Here is a 26,350-nt window from a genome sequence, read left to right as displayed (position 1 = left end):
GTGCACTTACTCCTCATGTAGGATCTCTGTCCTTAATGTGCTGTGTATTGAGATTTAATGCTATAACGAGTACTCAAACAATATATTTCACTTTGTGTTTCTATGGGGGTGCAAACTGTTGAAATCTTTACTTAATGTATACTAAACTGATCCTCTGTAAAAAAAAAAAAAAAAAAAAAATTATCAACTCCCAGCTTGACTCTCACTGGGATTAAACATGACAATAGGTCTGATCTGATTTCATCATCATTTAAAAAAAATCATCTATTATTTTTCACTTTATGTTTCTGTGTGGGAGTAAACTGTTGAAATCCTTACTTAATGTATACTAAGCTGATCTTCTGTATATTGAGATAATCGAAAATGAATCTTGATGTGAATGGAAGGGGAGAGGGAATGGGAAAGGGGAGGGTAGTGGGTGGGAGGGACGGTATGTGGGGGAAGCCATTGTAATCCATAAGTCGTACTTTGGAAATTTATATTCATTAAATAAAAGTTAAAAAAAATTAAAAAAAAAGAATATACTGTTCCCTGTTTTCCCGAAGTATTCAACTGAAACACCTTGGCTGGCAGGGTAGAACCATTCTCACATTCTCACAAAAGTTCCCCTCCCTCCCTCCCTCCCTCCCTCCCTCTTTCTTTTCTTTCCTTCTCTTTCCTTCTCTTTCCTTCTCTTCCCTTCCCTCCCCTCCCCTCCCCTCCCCTCCCCTCCCCTCCTCTTCTCTCTCTTCTCTTCTCTTCTCTTCTCTTCTCTTCTCTTCTCTTCTCTTCTCTTCTCTTCTCTTCTCTTCTCTTCTCTTCTCTTTTCTTTTCTTTCTTTCATCAAAAGATCCCTGATCTAGCAATTTCTTTTCTAAACCTATCCTACAGAAATCTACCAGCATGCAGAGATGATGTTTGTGCAGTTCTGTTTCTAACAGAAAAAAACAAAGCGAAGCCAACACATCAGAGGAGACTGGCTAAAAAAAAATTGTCCAAAGACATCTGATACAACACTGTGCAGCTGTTAAAAAGAAAGAAGTGGGGCTGGCACTGTGGTGCAGGGGTTAACCTGCTGCTTGGGATGCCGGCATCCCAGATCTGGGCGCCAGCTGAGCTCTAGCTACTTGGCTTCCAATCCAGCTTCCTGCAAATGCTCTTGGAAAGCACCCCCACCACCCACATGGGAGACCTGGAAGAACAGAGTTCCAGGCTACTGGCTTTGGTTTGATCCAGCTCCGGCTATTGCATCTGGGGAGTGAATCTGTGGATGGAAGATCTTGATCTCTCTCTCTTGCTCTGCTCTTTAAGTAGATGAAAATAAAGAAATAAACATTAAAGTATGAAGTCTATCTCTGTTTTGTCAGAGAAAGGCTTTTATAATTTATAAGTGAGAAAGGTAGTTTACTATCCTCACCGCTTTTTAACAAAATAAAGAAAGCAAATTGGGGCTGGTGCTATCATGTAGCGACTAATGCTGCAGTCTACAGTGCTGGCATCCCAAATGTGCGCCAGTTCGAGCCCTGGCTACTCCTCTTCCGATTCAGCTCTCTGCTATGGTCTGGGAAAGCAGTACAAGATAGCCCAAGTCCTTGGGCCCCTGTACCCGCATGGGGGACCCAGAAGAAGCTCCTGGCTCCAGATTGGCTCAGCTCTGGCCGTTGTGGCTATCTGGGGAGTGAACCAGTGGTTGGAAGACCTCTCTCTCTCTCTGCCTCTTCTACTCTCTCTGTGTAACTCTTTCAAGTAAATAAATAAATCTTAAAAAAAAAAAAGAAAGCACAACTATATAGGCACTTGTTATTTACTCATAGAGAAGAGAAAAAAGTCCAAGAGATGATTCATTAGACTAACAAGTGATTAGCTATAAAGGGCTGATGGGAATAAACCTAGCTACAGATTAAGTGCTGGCCATCATGCAAAGACATCATTCTTACAACATACAGAGTATGTCACATTTAAAACACAGGTAGCTGGCACTATGGCTCACTAGGCTAATCCTCCGCCTGCAGGTTGGGGCGCTGGATTCTGTCCCAGTTGCTCCTCTTCCAGTCCAGCTCTCTGCTGTGGCCCGGGAAGGCAGTGGAGGATGGCCCAAGTGCTTGGGCCCTGCACCCGCATGGGAGACCAGGAGGAAGCACCTGGCTCCTGGCTTCAGATCAGCACAGCACACTGGCCGTAGCGGCCATTTGTGGGGTGAACCAACAGAAGGAAGACCTTTCTCTCTCTTTCTCACTGTCTAACTCTGCCTGTCAAAAAATAAATAAATAAAACACAGGTGCACTGTGAATGAAATGACAATATCTGGTTCTTGCTTCAATATAATCTATGGTGGCAAGGGTTAGAAATGAGTTGTGGTACAAATGAGACGAGACTGGCTATGTGTTGATAATTGTTCACTCTAAATGAGAGCATATATGGGCTTGCCATGCTATTCTCTGTATGTTCACATATATTTGAAATTTTTCATAATGGAAACAGATTAAAATAAAATAATGTATTTGAGAGGCAGAGAGCAACACACACACACAGAGGGACAGAGAGAAAGTGAGTGAGTGAGTGAGTGGGAAAGAGGGAGACAGAGAAAGAGCAAGCTCCTATCTATTGGTTTACTCCCCAAATGTCTGTATCAGCTGGGACTGGGCCAAAAGCTGGTGGCCAGAACTCAATCCAGGTCTCTCATGTGGTTCACAGGAATCCAACTACCTGTGTCATCACTGCCCCTCCCACTCTGCAGTAGCACGAAGCTGGAATAAGAAGTCAGAGCCAGGCATTGAATCTAGGCACTCTGATAGGGCACAGAGGTGCCATAGCTGGTATTTTAACTGTTAATCTATACACCTGTCACATAATAAAAATAAATTTTAAATAAATCAGCAATTACACTGAATTTTAAATATCAAGTGTTGGAATGAGGAGTTCTACAATTTAATTCTATCATTTTGTATAAAACCAATCAAATCTGATTGGCCTGTATTTTACTGAGGGATAGCATTCTTTTTATTTTTTTAAAATTTATTTATTTATTTGAAAGTCAGAGAGAGAGAGAGAGGGAGAGAAAGAAGGAGAAAGCAATATTCCATCTGCCTGTTCACTCACCAGATGGCCATTACCAGCCAGGGCTGGGCCTGGCTGAAGCTAGGAGCCTGTAGCTTCATCTGGGTTTCCTATGTGAGTAGCAGGGACCAGATACTCAGGCCATCTTCTGCTGCTTTCCCAGGTGCATTAGCAGGGAGTTGGATTGGAAGTGGAGTACAGAACATGAACCTGTGCCCCTAAGTGGGGCCAGCATCGCAGGTGGTAGCTTAACTGTGCTATGACATTGGCCCTAGGGATGGCATTTGCATCAACAGCAATGGGGCACATAGGTGTAGACTAGTAACTAAATTTGGGGAAAGAGTGAAAAATGCCATAAAGAAAGGATTCATCTTGGCTTGTGCTATTCCAAATAAGGATAAATACTTTACAGTGATGAAAGAAACATGAAGACTTAGGAGGTGCAGTTAATCAAACTAGTATGGAAATCTGTAACAGACAAGATGGAAAAAAAAGATGTCATCCTGGGACCAGGGAAAACTAGAGAACAGGCAATGTCCATGGAGTAACTTGGAGTTGCAGAGGGGACTGAACATACTCAACATAGACTATTATTAGTTACAAAGTAGGATGGACTGAACTCCTGGTTACCTTGACTGCATGTCAAGTGCTGGCACATTCATGGCATTGAGGGCCTGGGGAGGCCTGGGGGAACAGCTGGATAGGCCCAGGACAGCCAGAAGCTCCCACTGGTGTTGAGGTGAAATGCAAAAGGTCCTAATGACCAGCTGGGAGAAACAGAGGAAGACAATCACCCTGAGCAAAGGAACCATGAGAAGACTGGGATGCCCCAAACTCAGAGCACCAGCATGGGCATTCCATGCTCTCGGGGCTGTTTTCTGTGACAGGAGCCACAAATGCACCCGAAGCTTGGTCTCCATGCTGGACGCTGCTATTGTGAGAGTCCAGGTGGCCAGCCAAGAGTTATCTGCCAAGTGGAAGGGGACTGAAGTGGCACTGAAAGATCCTTTGTATCATACCTAGAATTTGGTCTTGGCAATCTTACGATCTCCATGATTATAACTGTGCCTGTAATGTTCCATTTGCTTTGAAATGGATGTATAGACCAGAACCAACATGCAGAATTCCATCAGCTGCAGCCTCAGCTCTGCAGGGGCCCTCGTTCGCAGTACTGGGACCTACGGGGGATAAGGGCTATGCAGGGCTACTGGGTTTCTGACACTGTAGCTGCTTGCTCTCTTAAATCCTCTGCCTGCGGTGCCGGCATCCCATATGGGCGCCGGTTCTAGTCCCGGTTGCTCCTCTTCCAGTCCAGCTCTCTGCTAGGGCCTGGGAGGGCAATGGAGGATGGCCCAAGTGCTTGGGCCCTGCACCCCATGGGAGACAGGAAGAAGCTCCTGACTCCTGGCTTTGGATCGGCGCAGCTCCGGCTGTAGCGGCCATTTGGGGAGTGAACCAACGGAAGGAAGACCTTTCTCTCTGTCTCTCTCTCACTGTCTATAATTCTACCTTAAAAAAAAAAGTTTAAATTCCAATACTTTCACTTTGGTAAAGAAAGGAAGAGAGAGTTTCAAGATAGTATATTCAAAGATGGAAGATCTTTTCCTCTGTATTTTAATAACTGATAACGTAACCTAGTTAATTCAAGTTTCACTTCTTATGAGCCATAAAGGTAAGGGATCCGGGTCATAAGCCTGCAGGCAGTGAGCATGCAGAGGGCTTTACCATTTCTCCCAGAGGTGGCATAATTCTGGTCGGCAGCAGGCCACCTTGTGGGCACAAGGTAAGGCACTCAGCACTCAGCAAATCATTTACCTTGGTCTCCCTGCTTTGTGATCAGTCCATGGTGACATAAGAGGCACGTGAGAGCTCTTGGGCCAGTTCTCCTGCTTTACAGAAGAAATGGAGCCCATAGCAAGGAACTGACGGACTTGACCAAGGTAAGTGATTGATTCTGGATTCAACGCCAGACCTCATGGTTCCCAAACCGGAGCTATCCTTTCCTTCCATCATCACTCTTCTCTCACACGAGAATGAAGATGTTGTGAGCACACACACACATGCAAACACACTCACACACACACGCTGATTGTGGTATGGAACCTAAGCTATGTCTGCCCAGTACCAACAAGATAAGGACCAGTTGACTTGAACAGAGAAAGCTGCCTGGCTCTAGGGGTTCTGGACAGAGAGATGTGTGTGTGCGTGAGTGTGCACACGTGTGTGTGTAGGTAACATCACTGAAAATATTCCAGACCCTCTTTTTCTTCAAGCACTGAAAACACTCAAAGCGAGGGCTGCATGTTGGACAGGGTTAAAGTGGATGGGTTTTACTTTTCTAGAGACACTTCTTTTTTTAAAGTGTGGTCTGGGAGACAGAATGTGGGTCCTGGAGTCTGAAATCCTGGCTTCCACACTTCCTCAAAGTGCGATGTTGGCTGAGCAAATTAGTTAACAGCTCTCTGAGTCTCTGTCTCCTGACCTTCAATCTGAGACAACAATGCCTGCTACATCTTTGTCACGAGACTTTTCTGAGGATGAAATGGACAGGAAATACTTTCTATAAGCTGTAAAGTACATATAAATGCAAGGCATTACTACTCATAATATTACCATACAAGAAAATGCTGCAGAATTAATACTTAGGCACACTGGCTCTTAGTAACAGTGTCAAGGAGAAGAATGGACCCGTGGCCCCATCACTCCCTTCCGGGAGGACCCCAAGTTCAGCGGGAAGAGCTGTGCACCAGTTGATGGAGGAAGTGTTTCCAGACCCCTCCCTAAAGACAGCAGAGGCCGGCTGCCCGCCTCTCCGGATTCCTCCAGCCACACCTGTGGACGGGTAGCTCCTCAGCTGTGGTTGCTGAACCTTTCTCTCCTCCACCAGGTGGGCAGGAGAACAGGGAACAGGAAACTAGACTGACAGAGGCAGCAGTGATTCCTGAGAAGCAAGGGACAGCGGCGAAAAACAGAAGTGACATGAGAATGTGCTTTGATCCGTACAAAGGAGCGGGAGCGGAGTGGCACACTGCGTTCACGTCACCTGGCTGAGATGAGCGTGGTGCAGACACTGCTTACTACAGGCATCAGACTCTCTGTGACACTCTGAGAAAATGGAACCGAATGGGGTTTGGCTTACAATTCTTTCTGACAGCTTCGAGTCCATTAAAAATACATTAAATGTCAGTGAGAATTTGCCATAGCATGTTGTTTTGCCAAGAGGGAAATTTGTGAAATCAGGACATACATTTTAAAATTCTCCATGAAATCATTTCAGCGACTTACACTGCATTTATGGCTATGGAGAAAGCTATGCGTGTTGGGAGAAGTCCCTTCTGTAAACACACACCCCCCACAGTTCCTTTTCTTCTTTTTCAGTTTTGTATCTTGATGAGAAAGTTTTATCTGGAAAAGTCAATGTGGTTCTCTCTATTCTCTTCTTCACATAATTCACAAAGCTACTGCCACACTATCAAAAAGAAGTCATTGTCTCAAAAGTGGCTATTTTATTTTCATTTTTGTGACCAAACGGTGCTAGATCAGGATATTATTCTGATTTTAATTTAGAGAGAAGTGGATGAGAGGGAAGAAAATTAGGATTTTCTGAAGTGTGCCATATCATGCGTGGCATCATTATTCCATTCTTCAAACAATTCTCTGCGTCTGAATTTTGCAGACAAAGTGCAGAGAAATCAGATGCTTATGCTAAGCCTACCACACTACCAAGGGACAGGAATGGGATTCCTGCTCAGCAGATGCTTTCCCGACTAGTCAATGGTGAAAAAGAAGCAAATAGAAACTCTCTGGATTTTAAAAATCTGTTTATCTGTAACTTGGTAGGAGTGCGAGATGGGGCGTGGGCGGGAGAACAGATGCATCAAGATTAGCCTTGGGTTGAACAATTGTTGAAGTGGGTGATGGCTTTCATTATACAACCCTGTTTGCTTTTGTCGGTTTGAAAATTTCCAAAATCAAAGGTCAAACAGAAGAGCTGTTCAATGGACACAGACAACATAGAACGTATGACACATCAGTAATCGCTTGTTCATTGAAAAGGTGGTCAAGTTTTACAAAAAGGAGAAAGAACTAATTTCTCAGACTCATTTACCAAAAGGAAGTGGTCAGGGATTACACGGGACATGCAGCTGGACCGCTGCCTTTCACGGTGCACACTCTGCCACCCCCAAGAGGGATTCATGGACCGCGGGCTGCTGTAGAGAGTCGAATTACCACCGGTATAATCTCTGCTAAGTAGACTGGAGATTAATATTGAAGGATGTCGGAAATGCTACTTGAGTTATTTTTACTCTATTTGTAAGTTTTTCTAACATTATCAAGAACTACAAGAAGACAGAGAATCTCACAGATGGAGGAAAGAATATTTTACCACAGAAAAAGTATTGCTTTGCTTAACTTAAAAGGTTAACTTTAATTAAGACAGTGATAAAAGCTTTTACGGAAAGAATGACAAATATGTAAAATTACCGCCACTGCTGCGGGCCATTGTCAGGGCTTCCAAAGAAGTAGCTGGAGTTATTTCTAGCTGGCAGATCATCACTTTGGCTCTGCTAATGACATTGGCTGCTTCCCTCAGGTCTTCAGTATTCAAAAGTAAATTTGCTCCAGCCACTATGACGATGATATTCTGGCCTATAAAGAAATTCTGCATATTTTTATTAAAGCCATACAAAGCCAAGGAATGATATTTTGTAATGTTATAATCATTCTGATAAAGTCACTATACAAAATGAGTATTTTGGATTTTAATATTTCTAGGCCATTCAGGTTAGATTTTGTGTTCCAAATACACCTTTTTCAATATCTTTGTAAGATTTATATTATTGGGATCATTATGAGCGATATCATAAAAGGTTTCTCCTATCAGTATTGTTATACACAGAGAATATTAGTTCAGCAACGATACACAGTTCACTTTAAAATTTTCTTTTACAGGGAATAGGTACTGTGTACATGGTACAGATTCTGAATTCTAAACGACAGATGCCTTGTAGATGAGTATAAATAGGAGTGCATTTGTAGGATGCTCAAAACTAATGCTCTGTCGTTTGCAAGCAGTTCATGAGTATACCCTATGGTTTTCTAAAAGTGATTCTGTCAATTAAAATACATTTTATAATATGTAACAGATGGAAAATTGTATCAGACAGAGAGGGATGTGTGGCCTATCCTGTACTGGATCAAACAGAGAGAAACAGGACGAAGGAATCTGATATATTCTCATCACATGGACCCACGCTCTACAATCCCACCTACCTGGGGGAGAGGCATGTTCTATCTGCTACTTTTGCTAAAAACTTTAATATTTATTTTTGTTAATCTGAAAGGGGGAGGGAAGAGGGGGAAACAGGGAGAGAGAAAGAGAGAGTTTTCCCTGTCCCCATCTGCTGGTTCATTCCCCAAATGCCCCCAGTAGCATGGCTAAGTCCCACCAGCAAGAGCCAGGAATTCAGTTGTGCTCTTCCACATGGGTGGCAGCAACCCAACTATTTGTGCTATCAGCTGCTGCCTCCTGGGGTATAAATTAGCAGGAGTTGGGAGCAGAGTCTGGAACTTGGACCCAGACAGTTTGATATGGGATGTAGGCATTCCAAATGGCATGTCAAGCACTGTGCTAAATGCCTGCCCTATGACAGGTGAACTCTCAAGAACTGTGCTGCTTTGGGGCTGGTGCTGTGGTGTAGTGGGCTGGGCCTCCTTCTGTGAAGCCAGAATATCATGTGGGCACTGGTTCACGTCCCGGCTGCTCCACTTCCTATCCAGCTCTCTGCTATGGCCTGGGAGAGCAGTGGACGGTGGCCCAGGTGCTTGGGCCTCTGTGCCCGTGTCTGGAGACGCAGAGGAAGCTTCTGTTTCCTGGCTTTGGATTGGCTCAGCTCTGGCTGTTGCAGCCATCTGGGGAGTGAACCAGCAGGTGGAAGACCTTTCTCTCTGTCTCTCCTCTCTGTCTTTAACTCTACCTCTCAAATAAACAGAATATTAAAAAAAAAAAAAGAAAAGAACTGTGCTGCTCAATATGTTTGGCATGGGCAGAAGCCATATATGGCTGCTGAACACTTGAAACATGGCTTGTCCAAACTGAGATGTGCTTTGGAGTATAAAACGCCAGTGGAGGGGCCAGAGCTGTGGCACAGCAGGTAAAGCTGCCACCTGCAGTGCTGGCATCCCATATGGGTGCTGGTTCTGGTCCCAGATGCTCCACTTCCAATCCAGTTCCCTGCTAATGCACCTGGGAAGTCAGTGGAAGACGGCCCAAGTTTCTGGGCTCCTGCCACCCACATTGGAGACCTAGAAGAAGCTCTTGGCTCCTGGCGTTGGCCTGGCCCAGCCCTGGCTATTGTGGCCCTTTGGGGAGTGAACCAGCAGATGGAAGACCTCTTTCTCTCTCTCTCTCCCCCTGTCCTTTCTCTCCCTCTCTGCTTTTCAAAAAAAATAATAAACCTGTAAAAATTAAAAAATAAAATGCCAGTGGATTCAAAGATAGGACAAAGAAAAATGTTAAATATCTCTCAATTTTAAAAAAACATAAGTAAATTTTTTATTACAAGTTGAAGTAATATTTTGGATATACTGAACGAAATATATTGTGAAAATAGCATTTACCCGTTTCTTTGTATTTTTAAAATGTGGTTCCTGGACAATTTTAGAATTCTGCGTTTTATTTCCACTGGACAGCACTGATCCAGAGGAATGAGTTATGGCAGACATTTTTATGCCCCAAGCTGCTTGTGCTGATCCTGTATAGACATCTCCTGAAACTACCTCTGAACACCAAACAAATTCTAGCCACAGACGTGTTTGTTGGCCATGAGGAGGACTTCGTAAGTAGGGATAGTTCAACAGAAACCCAACCCAGGCCTGGAAAAATTCAAAGTACCCACGCACTGAAGGACGGCATTGCCTTCTTTTTCTCCCTCAGTGACCTCACTCTCTCGTTGGAGTCAACCGTAGCGTCTCTGTGGCTGACATCCAAATCTGCCTTGCTGGCCTGGCCTTGGAGGCTGAGCAAGAAGCCGGGGACTACGGACGTCTGGTGGCCAATGTCACACGGCGGGGTCATTCATGCTGCAGACGTGACTCGTCAGAGCTCATTATTCTGCCTTGCACACTCACTCCTGCATTACTCCTTCATGTCAGGGAGCTGACTGCCTCCTCTCTGTGTCTGCCTCAGCGCTTCTGCCACAAGCCATATTCTGAAGGCCATTACCATTCGTTACAACTCAGGCAGAGTCTGCCACAATACACACTAAACACATAATGTTAAATTAATCCTTGAATGGAAAATGCAGATTTTGTCTCACAGATAAGGAAGAAAGAGAACTTGAAGATATCTCTGGAATAAAATAAGAGGATTAAGACAAAGAGTGAGCTACTGTTGACAGCAATAATTACTTAGAATATAGCTTAACGTAATGAACACAGACTTTCTATTGTTAGAATGAAAACATTTATCTACTGCTTTTAAGTGGAACTTTTTTTTTAATCATTGCAACTTTAGAATCATTAAAGTCTAGATAAAAATACCATATCTTTTATGTGAAATGAACTTACAAAATTTCATTATAGTAGTCACCCATCATCCATGGATTTGCTTCCTGTGGTTTTAGCCACCTGTGGTCAACTGTGCTCCAAAAACATTACATGGAAAATTCCAGAAATAATGCATAAGTTTTAAATTATGCACATTCTGAGTGGCATGATGAAATCTTGCACCATCCTGGTTCATCTAACCCAGAACATGAATCATCCCTTTGTCCAACCATATCCACACTGTAGACCCAATGCTTACCCACCCATTAGTCATTTGGTTGTCTTGGCTTTACCAGATTGACTGTTGGGATAATGCAGTGCTTGTGCTCATGTAACCGTTATGTAGTAATCTAACGCTATGTTGCAGTGCCTCTGTGGTTCACCTCACTTCATCTCACTATGTAGGTCCTGTATCATCTCACAGTGTGAGCAGAAGGGTGAATACAGTACAGGATACTGAGAGACAGAGAGAACAAGAGAGACGCTATATCAACATAACTTTTATATAGTATGTTGTTATAATTGCTCTATTGTATTCTTATTGTTGTTAATCTCATACTGTGCCTAAATTATAAATTAAACTTCATCATAGGTATGCATATATAAGAAAAAACATAGGATAGAGTTCCATACTATCTGTGGTTTCAGATAGTTTTGGGGGGTTTTGGAACATATCCCCTGAGGATAAGGGGGAATTACTGTATAAATAAAAGATATGTTGTGATAAATCCTCATTTAACACCATGCACACAGTGCCAAGGTTCTGTCCTAGGTACCTCCAGAAGGGGTTACTCCTTCTGAATATTAATTCTTGTCGCTCCCCCTCTTCATGGAGGAACGACACTAAGCCCTGCCTAGGCTTCCTATCTGAGTCACGGCACCATTATGTCGCTCCCCCTCTTCGTGGAGGAGCAACACAGGACCCTGCGCTGTTCTTTCGTCTGCTCAGCCCTCCCCGGGTTTGCTGCTGGTTCTTCCCGGGTTGGCTACTATCCCTTCCACCTCCGTGGAAGGGCAGTTCCCCCTGGCCGCATTCCCCACTTCCGCAGGGGAGCGGCACACTGCCGGCCGGTTCTCTCGGGGGCTGCACGGGTTCCCTTAGATGTTCCCCATAGATGTTCCCTCGTGCATGCCGTCTCTCTCCTCCTTTATAGTCCTCCTCCGCCAATCCCAACTCGGCTGCCCACACGCCGAGTACGCTGCTCTCCAATCAGGAGCAAGTCCTACAGTTTATTAGCTGAACTGGAGGCAGCTGTGTAGAAGCTGTTTACTTCTCTTCTCAGCGCCATATTGTGGGAGAGCAGATGCATAGAATAAGTCTTAATTCCAGTAACTCAGTCCAGTCCGGATTGCTCCCCACAGATCCCCCTTTCTTTTTATTTTTGGCGTTGATACGCGCCTGTCTTCGGTGTCCCACGGCACACACTCTGCTCTACTTGCTAGAGTTGCCACAGGCTCTTACAAGTCCTATCAATCAGGCAAACCGAATCTGGGTCCTCTCTTCGCCATGTTGTGAGGAGGTTTTTAGGCGCTGATGCGTGCCTGTGTTCGGTGCCCTGCAGCGCATGCTCTGCTCTGCCTGCAGGGGCTTACAAGCCCTATCAGGCAAACCGAATCCAAGCCTTCTCATTGCCGTATTGTGGGGGAGACTTATTAGTGTTGGTTTGTGCCTATCTTCGGTGACCTGCAGCTCATGCTTTGGTCGAGCTGCTTGCTGGTGCTTACCGCCTTAAATCAGGCAGACCGAATCCAAGCCTCCTAATTGTTGTATTGTGGGGAAGCCTTACTGATGTTAATTCGTGCCTGTCTTCGGTGACCTGCGGCGCATAAGCTGCTAGCCGCCCAGGTGCTCATCGCCTCACTTAATCAGGCAGACCGAATCCAAGCTCTCACATTGCAGTGTTGTAGGGAGGCCTTTCTATTTCTCTATTTCTCTATCTCCGGGCATTCCTATTTTTCCCATTTTACTTCTATCTTCCAGCATTCCTATTTCTCTCATCTTACTTCTAAACTTCTGTTTCTCTTATCCCTGCGGCTTCCCGGCGCTTCGCCCTGCCGGCAGCTTCACGACTCCGCGCGGCTTCCCGGTGCCTCGCCCCGCCGGTGGGCTCCGTCCCGAGGCTGCTTCTCGGCGCCTCGCCGGCTCTGAGCCGCTTCAGCCCGCGCCTCTCTCATCTGCGCGGCTTCCCGGCTTTGTGTGGCTTGGCTTTGCGCGCTCCGCGGTCTCCACGCCCTTCGCGTCTGCACTACGGCCTCGCGCCAGCCCCGTTCCCTATCTATTCACGCCCCGTGCTCTCTCTGCACGTGGCAGCTTCCGCGAATGTTTCCGCCACCACCGGCATTCAGTCCAAGTTCCCCGGACTAACCTGGCGAATTTCAACCTGGCGGCCCACGTCTCTGCCTCTGGTTCCAGATCTTCGCCTCTTGCTCCCCGGGGTGACTTGAAGAATTCCAAGGTGGCTTATATCTCCGCCTCGGCCTGCACTCGCGGCTTCATCCTCCCTAACATTTTTCTCTACCCGGTATGTTTCCTTAAGTTTTCTTCCAACAATATTCCTCTCATTTCTCCTGGCTACTCCCCACAGTCCGTATCCGAGTCCAAGCCTCCTCCAGGTTTCACTTTCGCTTTCAATCTCCTAGCTTCCCTGCCATAGTCCGCATCCGAGTCTATGAAAGCTTTCACTTTCGCTTTCAATCCTAACTTCTTTCCCACAGTCCATATCCGAGTCTATGCCTAGGCTTTCAATAGCTTCTTCCGGCACCTAGGCTCTTTGCTAGTCTCTCTCTCCGGTATTTTCCCACTTCTTCCCGTTTCTTCCCTCCTAAGTTTCCTATCCGAGTCACGGCACCATTATGTCGCTCCCCCTCTTCATGGAGGAACGACACTAAGCCCTGCCTAGGCTTCCTATCCGAGTCACGGCACCATTATGTCGCTCCCCCTCTTCGTGGAGGAGCAACACAGGACCCTGCGCTGTTCTTTCGTCTGCTCGGCCCTCCCCGGGTTTGCTGCTGGTTCTTCCCGGGTTGGCTACTATCCCTTCCACCTCCGTGGAAGGGCAGTTCCCCCTGGCCGCATTCCCCACTTCCGCAGGGGAGCGGCACACTGCCGGCTGGTTCTCTCGGGGGCTGCACGGGTTCCCTTAGATGTTCCCCATAGATGTTCCCTCGTGCATGCCGTCTCTCTCCTCCTTTATAGTCCTCCTCCGCCAATCCCAACTCGGCTGCCCACACGCCGAGTACGCTGCTCTCCAATCAGGAGCAAGTCCTACAGTTTATTAGCTGAACTGGAGGCAGCTGTGTAGAAGCTGTTTACTTCTCTTCTCAGCGCCATATTGTGGGAGAGCAGATGCATAGAATAAGTCTTAATTCCAGTAACTCAGTCCAGTCCGGATTGCTCCCCACAATTCTGATTTAACAAATCCTATGTAGGTGTTTTCATACTTAAAGATTTGGCAGAAATTATGAAAACTTGACGGTTGTTATTGTTTTTAAAGGTAAATGTTTCAATTACGGCAAAGCTTGGTGGTAGACTTAGCTATATGTATAGACTTTTGAGATCTGATTGCTGTTTAAAGAGCTGACAAAACTGAACACTAGGGATAAATTCTAAGCAATTAGTAGCTGCCATATGCACAGTAAATATTCTATAAATAGGATTCATCCAACATTCTTTTGCACCTATTTACATTTATTTACCTTGTGTAATAGAAATGACAGATGAATGTTTGATGGCTTTGAGATACAAATGTCAATTCAGAGTTCACATGAAGGACTTATCCAGGATATAAATAAGACTTGGAAGCGACTACAATGCTGCACGGACTATTTTATATTTGAATGGTCAACATGGGAAGTACAAAGGGAAACTTATTTAAATTTGGATTGGAAAAACCATGCTAAATCATGGTGTTGGAATGCTGGATGTGCCAAGAGGTCCCAGGACTAGGACAAAAATGGATGCTTCTGATCTAGTCTGGAAATCAACTGTTTTATGAAATGATACTCCAATATGTGAAACCCGTACCTTCATTATTGACAATTATAGAAGCAGTTCCTGTAGCAGCATCTTTAGTCTGGTATGTAAATTCTAAAAGAAAAAAAGAAAATTATAATCATGTACATGCAGCTTGGCATGGATAATTTAACAATTCCAATGCAACACTAATCCTTGGAAAAACTTTTTAACCTTTAACCATCTGGAATGATAAAAAAAAATAAGTAGTGCTAATTTATACCCATCACCTATACAATGAAGAAAATAGAATGCCTTTACATTTAGTTACACCTTTTCTCTGCATTAGTAACAAAGCCCAAGCCACCAGTTTCCCTAAGTTATTCATAGTTGTATACATATGCATTTTTCGAGGCCAACATATTTATTTTCTTCACTGAAAGAAATGACAGACTTGAGATTAAAAAAACAACAACAAAAGGTCAAACATATGAAATGAACTTGTTTGATTTTCTTCATTCCCATAAGCTTTGTGTGTCTTCAAGAATCATGGTCTGGCATAGGTAAAAAAAAGTGTTGATCAGCCAGCCTTGGGCAGCAGCAAAGAAACCTGCACCGGAAGCAGAAGACCTGCATTCTAGCCCTGGCTCTGGCTTCAAGGAGCTGTGTGCTGTTAAAAAAGTCGAAGAACCTCTCTGGCCTTCCGTGTTCTCTTCTGTGACGATATTCTCAGCCTTGATGGTTTCTATGCTAAAACATTCAATGACTTTTCTCAAAATATCTTTTGTGAAGGCAGCACCTGTTTTCTTTTGTCGCTTGTCATATATCTATGAGATGAAGGTTTATAAACTCCTATCATTTTATTTCCATCTGGAGGAATGTACATGAAAGAATTAACCAAAAGACATTTAAGCAAGACAAGACAAAGCTGTGCATAAAAATTCCCTGGCCACCAGGGGATGATCTAATAATTCTATTCTATACTCATTTTTTTCCTGTAACAAGATCACAGAAGAAAGTTATAAACACCAACTTTAAAAAAGATGAAATTTTACCTGTAGAAATACCATTCTGTTTTAAGTTTTCTATATAATCATTGCCAAAAGAATCTTTGCCAACCTGTACCAAAGAAATGATGAACATTAGAACTTTTACATTTACTAAAATGCTACAATGTAGTTTTTAGAATACTTAGCATTTTAAAAGGGCATATCTGCACAGTACTTTATAAACATTAACTAATTAATTTTCTTAATGTAAGATGTTAGACTTGACTTCAGCCCAAAGAATTGTTATATATCAATGTTTTCCTTAAATCCTACTAAAATGTGAAGCATTTAATGACTGCCATGAGTTCCATAGCTTCAATGTGACTGCTTCATGTGACAATTTCCACTGAGAACTAGCTTATAACAAGTCTCAGCTGTTGGTACTTCACTTATAAATGGGGCACTTCTGTAATGATTTGTCCAGTGTTCTAGAATCTTCTGACCTTTCCCCTTGACTTTTGCATGGGGGCAAAGAGGAGGGAATTTTCAAAGACCTTGCTAACTTGAGTAACTTAGTATGGTGGGATTCTGTTGCGTTTGCATCCTAGCATCCGTTCTGCCAGTGGTACTGCAGGTTTTCCTTCAGACACCCATTCCTTTCCATGCACAGACAACATGACTGGGCTGGCTAGGGAGCCTAGGCCTGATGTAAAAGCATGTTCCACCACCTCGGTCACAGCGATGGGTTCACAAATGGGTATGTGACCCAAATCAACCCTGTAAGATTCAATCCGGGAATTTTATTGAGATAACTGGGGGAAACAGGCCTTTGTCCCAGTGAGACTGCTACTTGTAAGAGAAGGTCCCACGGGGATCACCCTGTATAAACAGCCTGAATAAAAACAAAGAAACATAAAGCAGGAGAGTGACAGAGACACACGTAGACTCTTGATAACCTCATGCACTCCTGAGCTGCCTGCAGTCAGCTCTACCAATGGTTTCACAGTTACAGGAACCAAAACATTCTTGTGTTTTTTTTTTTTTTTTTCTTAGCTATTTTGAATTGGATATCTATGGCATGTTACCCAAATATGTCCTGGTTAGCCTCAAAAGCTGATCAGCCTGGTCTAATCCTGAACCATAATTCATGTAGTTGTGTTTCTGGCTGGATCCAAGTTCTTGCTTTGTGGTCCATGCTGGTCACTGGATCATTCTCTATTTTTGGCAGAATTGTGTGTATCCTAAAGATTTAGTTATTCCCATAGTTCTCTGAGAACAGCCTGACCAGCCATCCTTAGCTGCTGGGACTTCAGGTCTGTGTCTGAAGTCTAGAAGGCCATGATGGCCAGGCTTTCGATACCAACTGCTGGCATGAGCACCTGGCCCTCCCGCCACCCATTCCAGGCCTCTCTGGTGCTGTGACCACTGTCCCAGTCAGGACGACCCCTGTGCCTTCTGTCATACCTCTCTGACACTAACCACTGGTCACACTGCCACCATGGCTGGACTTCAGCCTGAACTCTGCAGTTCAGCCTCCGGCAGAGACTGTACACTGACAGGCTGAGAATCCAATCTGAACCCTGGATATATTCTGTTTACGGCTTAAAAAAAAAAAAACACTTAATTTTTTAAAAAATGTTTTTGACAGGCAGAGTGGACAGTGAGAGAGAGAGACAGAGAGAAAGGTCTTCCTTTGCCGTTGGTTCACCCTCCAATGGCCGCCGCGGCCGGCGCACTGCGCTGATCCGATGGCAGGAGCCAAGTACTTCTCCTGGTCTCCCAGGGGGTGCAGGGCCCAAGTACTTGGGCCATCCTCCACTGCACTCCCTGGCCACAGCAGAGAGCTGGCCTGGAAGAGGGGCAACAGGGACAGAATCCGGCGCCCCAACCGGGACTAGAACCTGGTGTGCCAGTGCCGCAAGGCGGAGGATTAGCCTAGTGAGCCGCGGCACCGGCCGCCCTATACCTCTTATACCCTACCCTGAGCCTCTTCCCCTATCAACATCCTACACAGGGTGGTATATTTTAACAATCAGTGAACCTACATGAACACAACATTACCCAATTTCCATAGTTTACATTACAGTTCACTCTTGGTACCACACATTCTGACACATGTATGACATGTATGGTCATGTATTTACCATCCTCGTATCCTACAGAAGAGTTTCACTGCCCTAAACATCCCGCATTTCACCTATTCATCCCTCTCTCTCCCTAACCCCTCACTTTTCACGGTGTCCGTAGTTTTGACTTTGCAGAATGTCACAGAGCTGGAATCAGACAGCTTGTAGCAAAATGCTCCCAACATTCTTCATGTCTTTTTGTGCCTTGGTAGCTCCTTTCTTTTTAGTGCAGAATAATATTCCATTGTCTGGATGTAGCACAGTGTATCCATCCACTCACCTAAGGAACAGCGTCTTGGTGGCTTCCAAGTTTTAGCAATTATGCCCAAGGGGAGCATGAACAGCCGCGAGCAGGTGCGTGTGTGAATGCTCTTTTATTTTATTCTTAAGTTTATCCAGCTGTCAATATTTAAATATTAGGCAACAACATAAAACACACGGGTTTCGAGAGGAACTTGAAAATCTGGGGTTCTGGTAACACTGGGTCCACGTTCCTGCGAGGTCACCCAGTTGGAACTGAGAGGAGACTGCCCCAAGGATGGCACAGGCTCCCTCGTTCATCATGGCCCCCACCTGGCCTCCTGCAGCTGCCATCGCCTGTGTGGCTTCTGCAGACCTCGAGGCTTGGCCCCTCTAACGCGTACTTCTGCTTCTCTGTCCTACAGGAAAGCGCTGTCCCCGTCCGGATCTCAGCCACTCCTGGTGTGTTCTGCTCTGCAGAAAAGTGGATCTTTCTGGATATTTAAGAGAAAGGAACCGAGAGAAGCCCAACGAGTGAAGATGAGAGTGCCTTGCTTTTGGACTGTCTAGAGCAGGCGTTGGAAAACTTTTTTTGTAAAGGGCCAGAGTGAATATTTTGGGTTTTTGTGCCGTATGGTCTCTTATGCAATTATTCAGTTCTGCCATTGTAGTATGAAAGCAGCCAAAGACAATCTGTACGCCAATGAGTGTGCTTGTTTTCCAATAAAATCTTATTTACAAAAATAGGCAGTAGGCAGCATTGGCCCCATGGGCTTTAGTGTGCTGACCCCCGATTTCAATGCCATATATGAGACATTCTGTCCTCAAAGAACACCTCTCCCCCATGTCTGGCCAAAATGCTGATCAGGTAATAATCTCAAATAACATGTAATAATTTTTTTTGACAGGTAGGGTTATAGACAGTGAGTGAGAGAGAGAGAGACAGAGAGAAAGGTCCTCCTTCTGTTGGTTCACTCCCCAAATGGCCAGTACGGCCGGTGCTGTGACGATCTGAAGCCAGGAGCCAGGTGCCTCCTCCTGGTCTCCTATGTGGGTACAGGGGCCCAAGCACCTGGCCTGTCCTCCACTGCCTTCTTGGGCCACAGCAGGGAGCTGGACTGGAAGAGGAACAACCAGGACTAGAATCCGGTGCCAATATGGGATGCCGGAGCCGCAGGCAGAGGGTTAACCAAGTGAGCCACGGCGCTGGCCCCATAATTTCTTACTAGCAACATTTCTGTCTACACGATGAGGAGTGTGCAAAGCAGTGCTGTTGCTGGGAGAGCTCCTGGTTGGAAGGAGCTCCTTTACCACAGGGAGGGCTGGCCATTTATCTGCTTAAGTGCGAAAGTACCCAATTACGTAGGCCAAAGAGTCACACCGCAAGCAAATTCTTTGTTCTCTCATCTTCTTTTATATTATTTAAAGATGTTACATAGCTGGGAGAGAATGCTGTAGGGATTAAGAAAAGGCATGGGGGCCTGTTACAAATTATAACAGAGACTATTGCCTTGCTTTTCTTTGCACAGTTTTACCCAGGCAAAATTTGTTAAAGGTGAACACCAAGGGCAGCCTTGATAATGGAGGTGATAATATAAACATGAGGAAGTACAGAGATTAGGAGGAATTGTCGTGGGGAGGAGAAACCAAAAAACCACCAGCTTCGCCTTCAGGAAGCTGATAAATATCAAAGGCTGAGAAGACACAGAGACAGCACAGCACCAGTGGCCTACTTAGCTAGGGCTTCGTGCCCAGGGTAACCCCATTTTGCAGGCTTGCTGCGCTTGTGTTTAGAGGCTGCAACAGCTGCTTGTCTTCTTCGCGCTTAGGGAAGTACCCGATTTGCTACATCTCTTAGTGATGACTATGGTTTCATTTACTCCAATAGGGATTTTCTGACAAAATACTTTTCTTTTGCTTTGATAGTCCCTGTTAAAAAGAAAAATCTGGTAACTTAAAAACAATGGAAAAGTAATGACACTGCTGAGGATTCTCCATTAATTTTGCATGTAAGTCGTGGTGATACATTATGAAATAAAAGCAGGGATACAAAGCCCGAGAATAGGGAGATAATGTCTTCATTCACATAATGGAAGCCAGGCGCCTCCTCTCACCAGCTGTGTGACTTTGGGCAAGACACTTTCATTTTCTCTAGACCTCAGCTTCCTTATCTGGAAAGTCACACAGCGTGTGTGTGGTGAGGATAAAGTGATGTCCACGAAAGCACATATAAAGTGTGTGTGGGGGGGCATTGGCCCTAGCAGTTAAGACACCAGATAAGAATGCCTGTGTCCCATATCGGAGGCCTGGGTTTGACTGCTGTCTTCACCTTCCGATTCCAGCTTCCTGCTAATGCTGACTCTGGGGAGCAGCGGTGATGGCTCTAGGAGCTGAGTTCCTGCCGACCATGTAGGAGACTTGCATTGAGTTTCTGGCTTTTCCCTGGCCTAGCCATTGTCATCGTGGGCATTTGGAGGGGGGAACTGGTGTTATGGGAGCTCTGTTTTTGATCAATAGAAATTAAAAACAAAACCTGTAAAGGATTAAGCAAGGTTTCAGTGCTGTCACCGTCATCACGGCACCGGGCTGTGACTTAGCTTCCGCTCCTGGGAAATGGGGCAGAGCTACTGCTGCTGGGCCTCAACCTCTGAAGCTGCCTTCCTGCCCATCTGGGTCCAGTCCTCCTGGTGCTCCTATTTTCAAACAGAAGGGCAACTGATCACGGATGCAAGCATGTGGGGACATTACATTACTTTATTTTTTTTTTTTTTTTTTTTTTTTGGACAGGCAGAGTGGACAGTGAGAGAGAGAGAGACAGAGAGAAAGGTCTTCCTTTGCCGTTGGTTCACCCTCCAATGGCCGCCGCGGCTGGCGTGCTGCGGTCGGCGCACCGCGCTGATCCGATGGCAGGAGCCAGGAGCCAGGTGCTTTTCCTGGTCTCCCATGGGGTGCAGGGCCCAAGCACCTGGGCCATCCTCCACTGCACTCCCTGGCCACAGCAGAGAGCTGGCCTGGAAGAGGGGCAACTGGGACAGAATCCGGCGCCCCGACCGGGACTAGAACCCGGTGTGCCGGCGCCGCTAGGCGGAGGATTAGCCTAGTGAGCCGCGGCGCCGGCCTTACATTACTTTAAAATAGACTGCATCACTATTATTATCCTAATATCTCCATTAGGGACTTCTGTATTTAATACTGTTTAGTGCTACCATTAACCCTCTACTTTCATGAGAATAACCACCAATTGGGAGTATATCTGTGCCTTGGGAATAATCTCTAAGTTTTAAATGGATCTCCCTCACATATCAAAATACAGACAAAAAGCCATGGAGATCTGGACCCTGTTTAGAGGGTCTTCTCTTTCATTCTGTACAAATCAAACCTGTAATGTTACACTACACAAATGCCGTATTCCCTATATCCCCATCCTCAAAACATTTCACACATTTATTTATCCTGGATTTACCTTAAAAAAAGTTTAGAGAAATGCTTACTTCTTTTTCATTAATTTTTTAAAGATTTATTTATTTATTTGAAAGGCAGAGTTACAGAAAGCAGGAAGAGAGAGAGAGGGAGGGAGGGAGAGAGGGAGAGAGAGATATTCCATCTGCGGTTCACTCCCCAAATGGTTGCAGTGATTGCTACGCCAGGTCAAGCAGGAGTCTGGAACTCCATCCGAGTCTCCCATGTGGATGGCAGGAGCCCAAGCAGGGGGCCATCTTCTGCTGCTTTCCCAAGTGAACTGGCTCAGAAGTGGAGCAGCCGGGGCTCAAATCAGAGCTCACAGGGGATGCTGGTGTTGCAGGCGGCAGCTTAACCAGCTGCACCACAATACTGGTCCCTAAACTGCTTATTTCTGACTCAAATTTAAGCTTTTTTTTTTTTTTTTTTTTTTTTTGACAGGCAGAGTTAGACAGTGAGAGAGAGAGAGAGACAGAGAGAAAGGTCTTCCTTCCGTTGGTTCACCCCCAAAAATGGCCACTATGGCCAGTGTGCTGCACCAATCTGAAGCCAGGAGCCAGGTGCCTCCTTCTGGTCTCCCATGTGGGTGCAGGGGTCCAAGCACTTGGGCCATCCTCCACTGCCTTCCTGGGCCACAGCACAGAGATGGACTGGAAGAGGAGCAACCGGAACAGAATCCGGCACCCCGACCGGGACTAGAACCTGGGGTGCCGGAGCTGCAGGTGGAGGATTAGCCTAGTGAGCCGCGGCACCAATCTAAGCTTCTTTCCCTGTTGTTGGGAACTGATAGCCAGAAAATGGAGTAGATGGAGTTGAATCCATGCAAAGGTTTACTTACTTCCTGCCACTGAGCGAGGACCTTGGAAACCACGGTGGACAAAGCGGATGGGAGGTGCCTGCAGTAAGAAGGGCCCTGGCAAAGGTGGACTCCCAGGTAGCTCTGAGCCTTCTCCCTTTTCCCGGTCATGCTTTGGTTATCAAATTGATAGGGAAACTTTAAATGTAAGCATCTTGGCCATGAGGCAAATGGTGCATATGGGAGTCAGGAAACTTGGAATCTAATTTCAGTTCTGCCATTATCACGCTAATTAAAATTCCTTACATTTTGCCTCAAATTGTTCCATCTGAGACAGGCTGTAGGGGGGGACTGGTGTGAGTTCGCTCTGGCAGGAAACCAATGGTTCTCAACCTTGGCTGCATATTAGCATCTCCTGGGGGAGCTCATAGCCCCCTGCTGGCTTTGTGCAGGTGCGACGGTGGCAGGCTCCTCCGGTGACTCCAGTGTGTGGCCCGGGGCAGGGACCACTGGACTGCAGGATCGAAGGGCCGAGGTCTGTCCGCTTGTCTGGGAGGAAGAGGTGAAGACGGGAGCGCAGTCCCGGTTGGTGTTACGCAGTAAAGCGCGGAAGTAGGCCAAGGGGAAGCGTGGCAGGCAGAGTCTGAGGAGCAGCTAGGCCCCAACGCGGCCATCAAGATGTTGCACAGCTGGAAGGACTTCCTTGGCTCCTGTTTGCTGACCTCCATCTCAAAGTAAGTGGCCCAGCTTCCTGCCCTTTGCTTTTGTTTGTTTGTTTGTTTTTTAATTATTTAATTACTTGAAAGGCAGAGAGACAAAGATTTTTCCATCCACGTTTGAGTTTATTTCCCAAACGTCTACAACAGCCTGGGCTGGGGCTGGTTGAAGCCAGGAGCTCAGAATTCACTTTGGGTCTCCCATGTAGGTGGCAGGAACCAAAGTCCTGGGGCCATCACCTGCTCCTCCCGGGGTGTGCATTGGCAGGAAGCTGTAACTGGAAACAGGATCCAGTACTGTGACATGGCCATCCCAAGTGGTGCCTTGACTGCTGTGCCAAATGATGTCCCCTCCCCTTTGCTTCTTTACCTCTGTCTTTCTAAAACTCCTTTTTGTCGAGAGTAATTAGATTTCTCTACAGAGTGGTCGGTGGAAAGGCGTTGTTAAACTCATCCTCACGTGACTGTGTTAAAACATAACGTGAGTGCATGTTCATGGCTGTTCCTTTCCCTCACTTCTCTGAAGTCCTTTCTTCTCTCCACCTACTCAAACCTTACCTTTTTTTTTTTTTTTTAAGATTTTACTTATTTATTTGAGAGGTAGAGTTACAGACAGTGAGAAGGAGAGAGAGAGAGAGAGAGAAAGGGCTTCCATCCACTGGTTCACTCCCTAGTTGGCTGTGACAGCTGGAGCTGAGCGGATCCAAAGCCAGGAGCTTCCTCCAGGTCTCCCACGTGGGTGCAGGGGCCCAAGGACTTGGGCCATCTTCTGCTTCCCCAGGCCACAGCAGAGAACTAGATTGGAAGTGGAGCAGCCAGGACTAGAACCGGCGCCCATATGGGGTGCTGGCGTCACAGGTGGAGGATTAACCTACTGCCCACAGCGTGGGCCCCTTACCTGGTTTTCAAGCATCAACTTAAGGTCGACCTTTCCTACTCTGTGGCTCTTATTAGTAATTTCATTTATAGGCCTCCTACAGCATTCCGAATCAATACCAGAATTAAGCCCCATCTTAAACTGTTTGCCATTGCATATTTGTTAGCCTAGTTTTCCTAACAGTTTACTAGAGATTGTAGCTTGGAATATATTAATCCCTCCCCAGTTAAGAGTGTTCCATAGGATCAGATCATCTTAGCTGTCCTTTTGTACATTTTCCTTGGCCCTATCTCCTCATTCTTGAATGGACGTGACTGCAGGCACGCACCCTCTTCTGCTCATGGCTCTCGGATGGTCCTGCGCAAGGACCGGGCCATGTGGTTTCCAACAGCTCTCCTCGGGGCACTCTTATGCTCTTTTGGCTGCAGTGGTGAAATGCTTTTGGACAAGGAATCTTGGAAAGCCCATGTCATCTGAGGTGGCCCGTGTGAGCCTGTTCCAGGTGAGAGCAGCCGGGTCAAGGGCAGCCAAACACAACCACTTGCACTTAAGCTGAAGCAACTCACAGAACTCAAGATGCCGTTCAGGAAACCCCAGGCTCGGCTTTGCTCTGAATATCCTATAGCAGCGCCATCCACTAGAACTTTCTGTACTGATGAAATGTTCCACATCTGTGCTGTGCAACACAGAAACCAAAAAAGACGCATTATGCAGCCTGTTTGAGGCATTCCATTTAAAATTTTATTTTAATTACACTTAGACTTAAATATCCACGTGTGGCTGGTGGCTACTGGATCTGACAGTGCAACAAGGCTCATGAAAAACAAGAGGGCTTTGGCCAGCACCACAGCTCACTAGGCTAGTTCTCCTCCTGCAGTGCCAGCACCCCGGGTTCTAGTCCTGGTTGGGGCGCCGGATTCTGTCCCGGTTGCCCCTCTTCCAGGCCAGCTCTCTGCTGTGGCCCAGGAAGGCAGTGAAGGATGGCCCAAGTCCTTGGGCCCTGCGCCCGTGTGGGAGACCAGGAGGAAGCACCTTGCTCCTGGCTTTGGATTGGCACAGTACACCGGCCCTAGCGGCCATTTCGGGGGTGAACCAACGGAAAAAGGAAGACCTTTCTCTCTGTCTCTCTCTCTCTCTCTCTCTCTCTCTCACTGTCTAACTCTGCCTGTCAAAAAAAAAACAAAACAAAACAAAACAACAAACAAAAAAACCAAGAGGGCTGGGTTTATGAGGAGCAAGAGCATTTCAAGCCATTCTGTGACTCTCCAGTTGTTGTGGGCTCTAATGAACAGCTTGTTGAGAAGAGTAAGTTGTATTTGTTGTCATACAACCAAAGCTGGCAGCCACTCTTCTAGAGAACTTCTTATTCACTGTTCAACTTGTCATTTGTGGCTTCATCACAGAGATACAATACAGAAAACTGTTGCTTATTTCTATCCCAGATAAAGGGATATTTACCTTAACAATGGCCTTTACTTTACAAGGTGAATGCGATGACATTTACCAGGCCTGGCTAACAGAAGATGGTGGTCATCCACTTATTTTCTTTCCTTTCTACCATTTCTTGCTGTGGAAAGTGTATAGTACTTGGTAGAGTCACAGGCTCCTTCCCCTATGTTAGGATATACGGCCAGGGGTGCCAATCACTACTGACAAGGAGATCCAGGCCAGCTGTCTTCAATCAGGTTCAGGAAGGACAGATTTCACTTCATTATATAGTACCTAGAAATACCTGGTGACTCATTTTTGATCTTTGAAAATGAAAATCTGAACACGTGGTCAGCTGATTCTCCCACAGTGATATAGCACAGAAGTTACCTTTTTGGTTAAGATGATGGGTGCTCTCAAATCCTCCTTTTTAAGCTATCTGAGGCAAAGGTCTACCTCCCCCTTTTTTTCTTGTTTTCAATTCATTCTGAGCTAATAATTTTGTAAAATACAATAACAAATAAGTCCAAAAGTCATATAAAATAAAAACTCAATTTATTGCCACTATTACATCCAACTGTTAGTAAATTGCTAAACAAATAATTCTAATGGCTTATTTTCCTTTCTTATTGTCCTGAACAGTGGCAACTTGCAGCCTGGCACCAGCCTGAGGTTAGGGATTCGTGCAGCCCTGGCCTAAAATGCTGCCTCTGTTACACAACCCAATGCCTGACCTTTCTGAAGGGAGAACAGATGGCTGTGGGTACGAGAGTTCAGATAACCTCATATTTGAAGGAAGCAAGAGCATGGAATTGTTGAAAGTCCTCTCACTTTACTGATTCCTGTTCTGGTCATCTTGGTCCATGCCTGCTTGTGGCTTCTGCTCACTTGCACAGAAAGCAGGGACTCTGGGCTCATCCTGGGCCACTGCACCTTCATATCTGTATTCAACCTGGTCCCCTTCAGTGCCAGTTTAAAAAAAAAAAACTGTTATTTATTTGAAAGGCAGAGATCCAGAATGAGAAAGAGAGAGAAATCTTCCAACAGTTGATTCACTTCCCAAATGATCAAAATGTCCAGGGCTAAACAAGGAGCCTGGAACTCATTCCCACATCGGTGGCAAGGATCCAAGAACTTGAGCCATCACCTGCTGCCTCCTTAGGTGTGCATCAGTAGGAAGCTG

At 45.8% G+C, this 26,350-nt stretch overlaps 1 protein-coding gene across 6 annotated transcripts in view; it reads right to left on the bottom strand.

Annotated features, from left to right (window-relative positions):
- The window catches only part of RBKS (ribokinase), a 116,446-nt gene that overhangs the window by 58,062 nt on the left and 32,034 nt on the right, over window positions 1-26,350 (bottom strand). For all 6 annotated transcript variants that reach the window (XM_070069291.1, XM_008254584.4, XM_070069292.1 and 3 more), the window contains exons 3-5: window positions 15,592-15,655; window positions 14,609-14,671; window positions 7,522-7,686 (exon numbers count right to left, since the gene is read on the bottom strand). In XM_070069291.1, coding sequence (XP_069925392.1) covers window positions 7,522-7,686; window positions 14,609-14,671; window positions 15,592-15,655 — 292 coding nt within the window. The remainder of the gene's footprint in view (window positions 1-7,521; window positions 7,687-14,608; window positions 14,672-15,591; window positions 15,656-26,350) is intronic.

Source organism: Oryctolagus cuniculus, chromosome 2 (genome assembly GCF_964237555.1).
Source record: "Oryctolagus cuniculus chromosome 2, mOryCun1.1, whole genome shotgun sequence".
Classification (NCBI taxonomy): domain Eukaryota; kingdom Metazoa; phylum Chordata; class Mammalia; order Lagomorpha; family Leporidae; genus Oryctolagus; species Oryctolagus cuniculus.
Note: the sequence above shows the minus strand (reverse complement) of the source record. Positions and strands in the feature narration are given on the sequence as shown.